Genomic DNA, 12,669 nt, shown 5'->3' on the forward strand with positions numbered 1-12,669 from the left:
GCGCCCGGACCCTCCCACTCCCTGGGCCTGCGAGCTCCTCCCACTCCGGGTCACGCCGCGATAGGGGCGGAAGCGGCGGCGGCCGAGCTATTGCAGCTGCTGGTGCCTATCCCGCGGTCCTGGGCAGCCCGGGGCAGCCTGTGCCACCTGGCCAGCGCTCTGAGGTAGGGACGAGCGGCACGGCGGACGCGCCTGGGGGTGGCGGCGGGTTTCGGGTGACAGCGCCGCACAAAGCGGCCGGCTGCGGGGCGAGCCCGGGCGGGAGGCGCGCGCGGTCCCCGGGGCTCCCCGGCGTCCCGCGTCTGGAAGGGGTGGCGCGGGGGACCCTGTGCGAGCCGGGGCTTCCCGCGCTGGGCTGCGGGCTTTCCCACCCGCCGCTGTCTCCGAACCCTGCAGGGAGCGCTTGCGCCTCGGTCGGCCGGAGGTGAGTTGGGGCGGCGGCTGCACCTGGCAGGCTGGCGCCGTCTCCAGACCCAAACCGGAGGAGGGGACCACAGGCTGGGTTTCCTCCCGGGGCTGTAGGAACCCCGCAACCGGGAGGAGGGGCCTCACGCTGGGATCCCACCCCGGGTCCTAGGAACCCCTCAGCACGGAGGCGGGACTGCATTCTGAGCTCCCACCCGGGCTGTAGGAACCCGTTAGCCTGCAAGAAGGGACCCCCACGCTGGGCTCCCTCTCGGGGCGGTGGGAACTCCCCAGCCGCGGAGAGAGACCCTAGACCGCGTTCCCACTCACGGCCGTGGGGGACCCCGTAGCCGGGAGGAGGGACCCTAGGCTGTGCTCCTAGCCTGGGCCGTGGGAACCCCGCAGCCAGGAGGATGAACTCCAGACTGCCCTCCCCACTCAGGACGGCGGGGGATCCCCACGGCAGGAGAAGGGGCCCCAGGCTTCCCTTCCCACTCCGGGCAGTGGGGAGCCCCGGGCTTGGAGGAGAAACCCCACGCAGGGCTCGCATCCGGGGTAGCGGGCTGCCCCGCGGCCAGGAGGAGGGACCCCACGCCAGGCTCCACACCTGGGGGCAGCGAGATTTGCAGGTGTAGCGGGTACCCTGCGCGGCTACCCTGAGAGCTCCCGGGGTGCCTCCCCTGGGATGCACACTGCCAAGTCTGGTCCGAGTGACTGTTTGTTAGTCCTCGCAGCTGGCACGTGAGCGAGGAAGGCAGAAGCAGGCCCAGCTGCAAAAAGTTGGGGTTGAGTGATCTGGAACCCAACCACAGGGGCCCAAGCCCTTGAACTCGCCACAGACAAGTGTGTGTGGTGTGGGGAATCCCTCAGTTAACACCCCCCCTCAACTCACAGCAACCCTCCTGCCTCAGTCTCCCTGCTGGGATACAGAGCCGGACACATCTGCTTTGAATGTTTACAAAATATATTGTGGTGAAAGCCTTTCTGAGGGTAATTGTCTTCCAGGCAGGGAACAGTCAAGAAAAGGCACGGGGCAATAGGGAATTCAGAATTGAATTGTTGGGTTGGGTATTCAATATTAAATTATAGCACTGGGTCCGTATTTCTGAAACTCAGATTGGCATGGAAGTCTGAAGTGCTTGGCTTGCCTTCCTTATTTTAAGTGATCCAAGGGGATTTCAGTTTGTTAAGAAGTTTCTAGTAGTTTGCTTTGTTCTTACAGATAACACTGCCGCTGTCATGAATTTTTACTCTATTTTGGATTCTTTTGAATTCATGTTTTTATGAATTATACAGTTGGTGTTTAAACTCTTGAATAAGCTACATTCAGAACACATGGGAGTTATTTTAACAATTCTAAATATTGACATATTTCACTTGTATGTTTTTATCTTTGTTTTTAATAATAAAAAAACCCTAAAACTCTGCTTTTAAAATTAGGAAGAAATGGGCTTATTGACCACGAAGCAAATCCTGTCTTATTGGGTATCTTTACTGAAGAACCAGGTGGGAGGGAGCAGCTGTGTGTGGCGCTTCCCATCTGTAACCCCAGCATTCTGGAGACAGAGGCAGGAGGATTGTCAACAGTTAAGAGTAAGCAGGACTCCATGTAAAACCCCATGCTAACCAGGAATCCTGGTGGGAAAGCGTTCATTACACTTGTCTGTTGTAATAACACTTTGTTTCTAAGAGTATATTTTAAAACACAGTTTGCAGACTTCCATCTCAAACCATTTTCCCTGCATTTTCTCGAAGACCTGAGGCCTAAGCAACAGTGGAAATGCAGATTGCAAGAGTGGAAGCACATTGTGCTAATTGTATGCGTAAGGGGAAGATGCACTGCCTTCAAAACCTCAGCCACATTTACTAGCCCCTGCAGGGCTCTCTTCTCCTCAGGCGTTTCTTGATGCCTGTTTGTGCCTGTTTTCCACTAGATAGGTGGAAAAACTTGAAATTCCTTGAAACCATGCTTGATATTAGGAGCCATGCATTTCTGGCTTATGTTGAGTGTTGCATGAGTCAAGGCTAATTTCTTATGTTCCTGAACCTCACATTGAGCTTCAGGTGTTTTTGCTACAATACATGCATGTACTAACTGGGCTTCATGAATATAGAATATTTACATATTCTATTTGTGGCCCATTTTGTGAGTTCAGAATACATGTTTTACATGTATAGAAAGTTATGTATTCTTATGTATGTGAAAATTGTATTTATATGAATGGTTAATTTGGACAGCCTTTTTAAAAGTACAAATGAGGCATGGGATGTATATAGTTCAGTGGTAGAGTGCTTGCCTACGGTACAGCATGAAATAAATTAATTTTAAAAAGTGCAAATGGAATCTGGAAAGCCCTTTTTTGTTGTTGTTGTTGTTTTGAAACAGGGCTTTTCTGTGTATCCCGTCTTGGATCTTGCTCTGTGGACCAGGCTGGTCTCAAACTCAGAAACCCACTTACCTCTGTCTCCTGAGTGCTGGAATTAAAGACATGCACCACCACCACCACCACCAGGCTCAGAAAGCTATTATGTTACAGTAATTGAAGGTAGATGGTATTGCCACTATTAGTACTCTATCAATATAGTGGAGTCCATAGAACTAATTTTATTTTTTTGTGTTGGGGAATTTAATTCAGGGTCTCATGCATCCCAAGCTTGTCTTTTATCATTGAGTTAAACTGTTAGCATCCTCCACTCCCCACTTGGGCCAGTAAGACATGGAGATGGATCATCAGGTAAAGCCTAATAACCCGCGTTTGATCCCTGGAACCCACATGGGAGAAGGAGAGAACTGGTTCCTCCCAGGGGCAGACCTCTGACCTCCACATTTGTGCTGTGGTATGTGCCCCCTCCCAGTATATAAACATAAAGAAAAAAACACCTCTTTAAAAAATATTTTCTGCATCTTAGAATATATAGGACTTAATGTGTTTGTAGCTAGCATTGTGCTGGCTTTAAGAAAGTAATGAAGATAAACTGCCCACAATATTGATGCTGTAATTTCTCAGTGTGGATGTAAGAGTTTCCATGTGATGTTAGTAATTCATGAGAATTTGTCTTATGCACATGGATATAACTTACAAATGGAAACTGAGTATTACAAGATCTTCAGATTTTCTCCAAAGTTAATCTGGTGTGACTTAAGGTTACCGTCTTCTGTGCTGCCACTTCCTGCTTCCCATAACTTATCCAGACAGATGTCCTACTTATCTTTCATTCCTCCATTTGGTGTGTGTGAGGAGGCATGATAGGAAAGGTGAATAATTACAGATCCATAAATCATTATTTACCCTAAGCATTTTTTATTGAATATTTTCTAATAGCTCATAATCTTCCATCGTTTCAATGCCTAATTTATAGATGTAGGGTTTTGTTTTCTTGGTTTTGAGACAGTGTCTCGAGTCCAGACTGGCCTTGAACTCACTATGCAGCTGAAGCTAGGTATGAATTTCCAGTTCTCATACTGCCATCTCCTTCTCTGGTGAAATTGTAGGCATGAGTGGCCACACCCAGCTCGATGTTTGTTCTTAATGCTTGTCTAGCCATGCTGCTAACAGACTAGTTTGAAAATTCTTAAGATTTGTCTAGTAGAAGATAATAGTGCTTTTATCTAATCCAGATTCTTGTATTCTATGTAGGGGTATTCCTGTACAGTGCCTGGTATTTGTTAACTTGTACTAAGAAGAAATGAGTAAGTTTTATACTAAGACCATCTAGATTGAGGAAACCCTAACAAGACATAGTTAGGTGGAGGTGCTATAACAGAAACCAACAAGGTGACCCACGTATCCCTGACTGGCCTGGATTTGTTGTGTGGTAGAGGATGACTTGGAACTTCTGCTTCTCCTGCCTCTGCCTCCCAAGTTCAAGGCTTACAGACGCATAGTAGCATGCTTGGCTTGTTCTCATTTTATACATGACAACGCAGACATCAGGAGGTTTATTAACTAGAAGTGGGGGTTTATACTCAGCTAATCCCCTCACGACAATGGCTTGAAATATCAGCAGATGCTAATAATTTAATGGTTTATCTTACCCCCCCCCCCAGATTCTCCAAAACAATGGCAACACCTCGAGGGAGGGCAAGGAAGAGAGGCTCTTTGGAGCTTTCTGCGGATAGCCTGCCTTTGAGGAGCTCCGGGAGGCAGGTACTGTACCTGTGCATTCAAGGACACGGTGTTGATGGGGCGGTGTGCAGAGTTAGAGCTCATGGTGTGGTGTGTGGAGTGTGTAGCCGGAACTGGAGGATAAGGAGACTGTGGATCGCCAGGGGGGATGGGAGAATCACAGCTGGGGCAGCTGCTTCCAGACTGGGACTCCGTGGCCAGGTCATGCCTGGCTTGGATGCCATTCAAGGGAATTTGGACTTGAGCTTGTTATTGCTTGAGCGATGTTGGTAGGTTTGTTTGTAATAAAGTATTTAATAAAAGTCCAGTGCTCTAATTGAAAGATTTAACTGTTTTAAGTGAAGAAAAAGAATTCTTAATTTGTAAATGAGTTTTTTAAAAGATTTTTTTAATCTTATGTGTATGAACCTTTTGCCAGCATGCATATATATATGCTTGCCTAGTGTCCGTAGAGGTCAAAAGAGGGTATTCTGTTGTTGAAAGCTGCTGTTTGGGTGCTGGGAACCAAACCTGAGTCCTCTAAAGAGCAGCAAGTGCTCTTAACTGCTGAGCCATCTCTTCAGTCCCCAAGAATGACTTGTTTATCTTGACTGTCAGTTTTTCCCTTAAGAAAAGCTCATGTGGATGTTAGTTCTGAACCTACCTATCATTAAGGTTCCAGATCCTCTAATGAGACAGTGGGTTGGGTTTTTTTTTTTTTTTTTTTTTTTTGGCTTTTCGAGACAGAGTTTATCTGTGATGTTTTGGAATCTGACCTGGAACCCGCTCTGTAGACAAGGCTGGTCTCAAACACACAGAGATCTGCCTGCCTCTGCCTCCTGAGTGCTGGGATTAAAGGCCTGCACCACCAACACCCGGTGACAGTGCGTTATTTATATAAGCTGTTGCACTGGCCAACAATAGCCTATTGTCAGGATGCTGGTGACCTTCACATTTAGAACTTCTGGAGCTGTGGAAGTAGCTCGGTTGGTAGTGTTTGCCTGGCATGCATGCTTTGATCCCTAATGCTACAAACATAATGGCATTTAGAACTTCCAACTCCAACACAGAGAAACCCTGTCTCGTAAAAACCAAAAAAAAAAAAAAAAGAACTTCCAACTCACATGACCTCGGCAGCAAACCTGTCACCATCACCCTTTCTCTACCAGTGAAATCTTGACCTCAGCTGATTCTCTATAGGCAAAGAAGAAAGCAGTAGAGACCACAGATGAGGATGAAGACGGTTCATCGGAAAAGAAGTACAGGAAATGCGAAAAGGCAGGCTGTACGGCAATGTATCCGGTGTGCTTTGCAAGTGCTTCTGAGAGGTTTGTTTGAAGGGTTACCTTGGCCTTGGGCTTCTGCACGTGAGCATGTGCTTTGTGGGAATGGCATCCTTCATGCCACTCTTCCTAAAGACAACTGCAGGAATTGTAACCTGCTAACTCTGACTGCTTAGACAGTCACCACACACAGCTTCCTCGACACTGTGGTTGTCTCTAGCCCAGTGGGAGAGATCACATCCAGGTCAACTGTGCTGTAGCAGTTGTCCTCAAATGCACCCAGCCATCACTGTAGTCCTGGGGCTTGAGGTTCGAGGCATAGGATGCCATAGACTCAGGCTTCTAGTATGAACCCATGTATGTTTGCTTTTTGTCTTTTTTAATTTACTTCATGTAGCATGTAGCATGCCGGCCTCTTCCATGGGCTTGTATAGGCCTCAGAAACTGCAGGGCTGGGGTGAGGTAGCTGAGTTGCAGTACATGTACATGCTAGCATGAACCAGGAACTGGATTCCATCCCAGTACTCTGAAAAGTGGACATGCCAGCACACGGCTAGTAATCCTAACACTTGGGCAATGGAGGCAGGAGCGCTGTAGTTAATTCAAGGTCTTCCTCAATTACACAGCAAACTGTATGCCTGCCCAGGGTGCAGGAGAGACCCTGCCTCGAAACAAAAATGAAACCCTACAGTGCCAGCTGTAGTCTCACTATTTTTGACTGTTGTGACATAGTTAGGGTTTCTTCTTAATTCTATAGAAAAATCTTCAGTAATGGCTTAAGAGGCAATAAAATTTGAGCAAAGGAAACCCATTGGATCTGCACGTAGAATTGGCCATTTCGATGGTGCCATGACTTGTCACTGTGCTGTATCATCAGCTGCTTGGCCAGCTGTATGCTGGACTGTTCGTCTGCTGTTATGGTTGCAGCTGGTCAGATGTTGTCACAGTCTTCTCACTCACACGGAGCCTCATAAAACACCATCCATGCTGGAGTCCTGGTTGGACTCCAGTGCCTCAGGCAGCCATCCAGGTTACATCTGGCTGTCCTGAGTCCTCCCTGTACTGTCACTGTACCTGAGGTAGCAAGCATGCCTGTAATCTGAAATCTAAAATGCTTAACTCTAAAACTATTGAGTGTCAATAACCTTGATATTTGTATACGTTGGGTCCCATCCCCCTCGCATCTCACTGTGTATGGTGCAAGCATTCTAAAACCCACAGAACAACTGAAATCTAAAACAGTTTTGATCCCGAGCATTTCAGATCAGGGCTCTCAGCCTGTATGACCTTTCAACGCATTCTAGCTTCCCTTGTTAGCCCCTGGCTATTAGAGTGAAGATACTGCAAAATGGGCTGGTTAAATGAGAATGAATGAGAAGAAAAGTCTTTGTTACCAAAGCTGCATGATTCTGTTCTTTTCAGATGTGCCAAAAACGGCTACACCTCCCGATGGTATCACCTTTCCTGTGGGGAACATTTCTGTAACGAATGCTTTGACCACTACTACAGAAGGTTTGTTCACCGATATCTCTGTGGTGGAGGGATGTGAAGGGGCCTGGGAAGGACGATCACAAAGCTAAAACTTGCTGGGTTTACTGAGCTACTGAGTCATCCGATGCCTGTAATGACTGGAAGTGTGACCAGAAGCTCAGTATTGTAAGCACTACTTACAGTGGCTGAACCTGAGTATCCAGAAACAGGACTACATGGGGAAATAGATGCATTCAGAGTGAAGTCATATTATGTCTAGGAAAATGGATGCAACTGAAGATACTAATACTGGTCAAAATAAGGCAAATTCTGAAAGACAATTACCAAATAAATATACATACTGTCTCATTTGTGGTTCCTAGATTTTATATAGATATCAAAATCACATGAGTATGCCTCAGATAAACGTAGAAGCAAAACTGTCTAGAGTAGGGGGCTGATGATGGGAAGAGGGGTAAGAAAGCAGAATGTAATCAGTATACAGTGCATACATGTATGAAACAAGAGTAAACAATGTGGCCTAAGTTGGTATATGTGCGGGTCTATGTGTCTGCCATGACAGTTAGGTGTATGTAAGTTCTGGAGAGCTCAGCCACACTGCTGTTCTCTCATAGTGCATAGAAGATAGGGTGCAGAAGTCCGGGAGGGGCCTGCAGAGCATTTTCATAGCCTAGGCAGGACCTGACCTAGTGCCTCCACCCTGAGTAGTGGATTATACAGGCTCATGCCACTCAGCCTTGCGTTGGCTTTTACTAGTGGTTTTCTGTTTTCTGTTTTTCTTCTGGTTTTAATTGAATGTTTTATTATGTTGTTTCATTTCCTGATAAAATTTTAGTGGTTGCTATAGGACTTATTCTGAACATTAATAAGTTTTCCACCATCTGGAACTCTGCCCTTATTTTGTTATAGATCTATACTGTCCAGAGCATGCTCCTCCTGCTAGCCTGTTGTAGGCATGCCATTGTAACATGCCTCTGTGTGTCTAAGAATAGTGAAGTCTTTTATGTAAATCTGATCAAAGTTGAGTCTGAAAACTACAACTCAATCTGTAGGTTGACTTTTTTTTTTTCTGAATGGTTTCCAGCCACAAAGATGGATATGACAAATACACTGCATGGAAAAGAGTGTGGACCAGCAATGGCAAGACAGAGCCGAGCGTCAAGGCATTCATGGCAGACCAGCAGCTGCCCTACTGGGTAAGAAGGGACACTGCTGCCCTAGTGCACTGCAGAGCTGAAAGCATCAGCTGTGGTGACTATTGCTTTGCAGGAAGTCTTTCCTTGGGTGATTTCTAGACTGACTAGAGCAAATACTTTCAAACTGTGCAGAAATCTTGGCTAACTCAGTGTAGTCTAAGGAAGAAAGTAGTGTCACACACTGCCATCTGGCCTCATGCTTATCCACCCATCTTTTGATGGACACTTGGGTGTTTCCTCTTTCGGCTAGTATGAACAGGGTTTCTACAGTTCCTCAGGCATGTATGGTCATTCTGTGGCTGGTTAGTTTTTGGTGGTCCTTGCTAGGCCGTGTGCTGCACTACTAATGTACACTCACAGCCCTTCTCCTACTGTTTGTTTTGAGCCCAGAAGGCCTTGAACTTGCCATGCTCCTGAAAAACTGGTAACTCCCTGAGTCTCTAAACTCTTCCCATTTCAATTACCTTTCACTGTAGTCTACAGTGCATGGGGTCAGGTTTCTGAGAACCATTACCAACTCCTTTTTGTTTTTGATTTTTGTTGTTGTTTGAAAGACAAGTCTCACTATGTAGCCTTGGCTGGCCTGAAACTCACTGTATAGAGCAAAGCTTTCCTCAAACTCAGAGATCGTTTGCTTCTGCCTCCCTAGTGCTGGGATTAAAGGCCTGTGCCACCACATCCTACTATTTTTGCCTTTTTTGAAATAGGTCTCATGTAGAACAGACTGGTTTCAAACTTGCTAAGTGGTTAAGGATGATTTTGAACTCCTGACCCTCCTGCCTTCATCCTTATCAACTTTTGTTTGGGTGGTGAAGAGGTGACTCACTGTGGTTTTGTTTTTTAGTTCTTCAGTGCGTGCTGTTTGACTATTTGCAAATATGCAACTCTGCTCATTTTCAAGTTGGGCTTTTTCTTGTAAGAATTACTTACACATTCTGGATATAAACCCTCATTAGCTCTGTGATTGGCAGATATTTTTTGTTCAGGTGGTTTTTCCTTTGCAAGGATCATATAGTTCTGATAAATTTCAGTTTATCTATGCTTTCGTTGTGTCTTCGTCCCTGCTTGGAACTCATTGTCAAATCTGAGGTCATATAAAGTCCCATCTCTGTGTTTTCATAGATTTTTTTACTGTTAATAGATTTCACATCTAGGTCATTAATCCATTTTAATTTCTGGGTATGTGGGAAGGCAGATATGACTTCATTCATCCACATTGCACGTTTTCTGTTTTCTATTTCATATATGCAAGTTTTCTATTTTGGAATATTTAAGGAGCTTACAGAGATACCAGTAAAAGCTGTGTGCTCCTAGACTCATACCATGACTGTTTTCAGACTGAGAAGTTAACATGGATACAGTATGAAGAACTGCATTGACTGGCTGAATTTGAATTTTATCAATTTCTCATCCTTTCAGTGACTTAGAATCTGGGCCAGGACATCACAATTTACATTTCATGTCCATACTTTTTGAGTAATAGTATCTAAATTTAATTCATCATTTCCTTGGGCTTCAGCCAGAAAATTTTCCTGATTAAGTTTTCAAAACTTTTTCATTATCCTGTTGCCTGGGCTAACATTGAATTACCCTGATCACGTCAGAATGGGTATGATGAAAACAGGGAAAGGAAAGAAATACTAGATAAGGGATTTGGGGATGTACCTGGATGCTAAAGCAGTTTCCTACCAGGCACAAAGTCCCACGTTCAATTCCTAGGTTCAAAATATGGGTCCATTCATACGGAGACGGCAGTACAGTGAGTGGAGAGTAGATGCTATAGTTCAAGGGTAGGCAACTTATTGATCTTGCCTTAATTTCCCTTGTAGGTACAGTGCACAAAACCAGAGTGTGGAAAGTGGAGGCAGCTTACCAAGGAAATACAGCTTACTCCACACATGGCAAGAACTTACCGCTGTGGCATAAAACTAAATACTATTACCAAGGTAAGATTTCTGTGGTGGCCTTTTGAATTTGTTTATGCATCGATGTATTTGTAATTGTAGCCTGTCTTTCTCATTTTGTGTGTTAATCCAGTATAGGGTTATACGGGTCTGTATGTAAACAGTTTAACAATTGAGTTAATTTGACTTTTCTTTTACTATAGGCAGTTTGGTAATGGGCTATTCAAGGTTGGTTTAGTTACCCAAGAACACTGTCTCTTGTCCTTTAGTTTGTCTTCAGTCCTCAAGTGACAAGGGGTTGCTGTATCACCAGCCACTGGGCCTGAATTCAGAGCAGAAGAGAAGGAAAGTACAAAGGGCAAGAGTGGTATACTCGCTGAGTCTGCCTCTCTCTTATGGGTAACAGCTTACCTGTTAGAGTTTTACTCGTGTCATCGGCTAGGACAGAATTGTACAACTATGCTAGACTGCATGAGGACAAAGGAAGAAAAGCTTCATCACTGTGTGTTACCCTGTATATTACATCACCAGACAAAGCAGAACTTAGTCAGTAAGGAGGGCAGGATGAGTGGATATGATTGGCCATTAAGAATCAGCCATAGCTGATACCTGGCAGTTAGTATTTTAAAATGTGTTAAATGTACGGGTCCACCCAAATATCTCATACTTTGAATATTAAAGAATATTAGATAGCAAATCCCAGAATCAAAATAGTAGTTTGTTTTGTTCTTTTTAAGATTTATTTATCATGTATACAGTGCACGCCAGAAGAGGACACCAGATCCCATTACAGATGGTTGTGAGCCACCATGTGGTTGCTGGGAATTGAACTCAGGACCTCTAGAAAACAGTCAGTGCTCTTTACCCCTGAGCCATCTCTCCAACCCCTTGTTGATTTTTTCTAATTGAAGATCAGGGCAGATTGTGAACGATACTATTTCTAAAGCTTTCAGAGGTTTGAGGTATAGTCACACCACCGTTGCCAGCCAAGGGCTCTGACAATAAGTGCAAAGTTTTGTGAGATTTATGACCAAAGTTGTTGGCTTTTTTTTAACTTAAGGGTTCAAAGTGCAAATATTATTGGGTTGGGGATGTAGCTCACGGACACAGCATTTGCTTAGCATTCAAGTGGCCCTGGGTTTTATCTTTTGCAAAAGGAAAAATACCCCTCCCTCCCATGTGTGTTAAATTAAAATGGCCATACTTAGTGTGTAAAAACCATGTTGAGGCCTATGGGGAGAGTTTGGTGATGAGCACTTGCCTAACATCCTTTTGCAAGGTGAAATGACAAATATAAATATTTATGAGTCAGATTAAGTTTTCACATAGTATATTGTATATAAATGCTACACGACTATAACCTTTGGATTTAAGAAGAGCAGTTTGGATGTGTTTATAAATATGAACACATCTAAGTAAACTTCTGAGCCATCTTTTCCCTGTCTTCAGAAGTAAACTCTTGTGCTGAAGAATATGGCTCAGTGGTTAATGCTTGCCCAGCATACATAGGGCCCTGGGTATGAACTTGGGCTAGAGGAGGGTAGTCTTAATGATTCATTCATCTCTCCAGTACAGCTTTAAACATAGGCTTGATACAGGCTCCTTTTTAAGGCTTTAATAAGAGTATCCAAACTACTTATTTTAAGATTTTGGGGAAAAAAATGTGGCTCAGCTGGGCATGGTGGCTAAATGCCTATAATTCCAGCACTTGGGAGGTGGAGGCAGAAGGATCAGGACTTCAAGGCCAGTCAAAGCTATGTTAATACATTAGGCCATGTCTTGAGAAAAAAGAAAAAAAAAGTCTGAGGCTCAGAGTGATGGTATGAAAACTGTACCCAAGTTCAGTGGGTACTTTTGGGTTTTGAGGTGCTGGGAATTGAACCTATAGCTTTTCACATGCTCTACTGTGGAGCTCAACCCTAACCCCTAAGCATATTGGTGCTATGTTTAATGTATGAGAACTTGCATCTTGTTTTCATTTCTGAGAGATGACTATATACTGTAATTTTATTCATAGAACATGGGGTCTTGTTGGGTTTTAGAAAATGTCTGCAGTGTGAAACCAGAATACCAATCTAAAGGGCAGCATTAGCTACTTCCTCCCCATTCCAGAGTTAGCTGTTCTAACTCTATCCCCATAGATTAGTTTTCTGACTCAAATGTGATGAAACTGGAATCATCCAATATATGCCCTTCCAGTGTTTGATGTCTTTCACTGTATAAAAGACTTTAAAATAAAACAAAGGGGATTGGAGAGATGGCTCAACAGTTAAGAGCACTGACT

General features: G+C 44.5%; 2 protein-coding genes across 5 annotated transcripts in view; one reads left to right on the forward strand and one right to left on the reverse strand.

The window, feature by feature from the left end:
* Positions 1 to 15: 15 nt before the first annotated feature.
* Kdm1b (lysine demethylase 1B) overlaps positions 16 to 12,669 on the forward strand; it is a 42,690-nt gene continuing 30,036 nt past the window's right edge. Inside the window, exons 1-7 of one of the 4 annotated variants that reach the window (XM_040755932.1) lie at positions 54 to 164; positions 1,846 to 1,998; positions 4,454 to 4,553; positions 5,712 to 5,839; positions 7,217 to 7,306; positions 8,370 to 8,481; positions 10,311 to 10,427. In XM_040755932.1, the coding sequence (XP_040611866.1) occupies positions 4,467 to 4,553; positions 5,712 to 5,839; positions 7,217 to 7,306; positions 8,370 to 8,481; positions 10,311 to 10,427 (534 nt within the window). In that variant the 5' untranslated portion in view covers positions 54 to 164; positions 1,846 to 1,998; positions 4,454 to 4,466. Of the gene's footprint in view, positions 165 to 228; positions 425 to 1,845; positions 1,999 to 4,453; positions 4,554 to 5,711; positions 5,840 to 7,216; positions 7,307 to 8,369; positions 8,482 to 10,310; positions 10,428 to 12,669 lie in introns of those variants that run through there. The other 3 variants (XM_040755930.1, XM_040755931.1, XM_040755933.1) reach the window with 3 other exon arrangements.
* LOC110340204 (collagen alpha-1(III) chain-like) lies at positions 107 to 955 on the reverse strand. The gene has a single exon (XM_021224898.2). The coding sequence runs from the start codon at positions 953 to 955 to the stop codon at positions 107 to 109; it is 849 nt and encodes a 282-aa protein (XP_021080557.2).

Source organism: Mesocricetus auratus, unplaced genomic scaffold (assembly GCF_017639785.1).
Source record: "Mesocricetus auratus isolate SY011 unplaced genomic scaffold, BCM_Maur_2.0 Super-Scaffold_100013, whole genome shotgun sequence".
In the NCBI taxonomy this organism is placed as follows: Eukaryota; Metazoa; Chordata; class Mammalia; order Rodentia; family Cricetidae; genus Mesocricetus; species Mesocricetus auratus.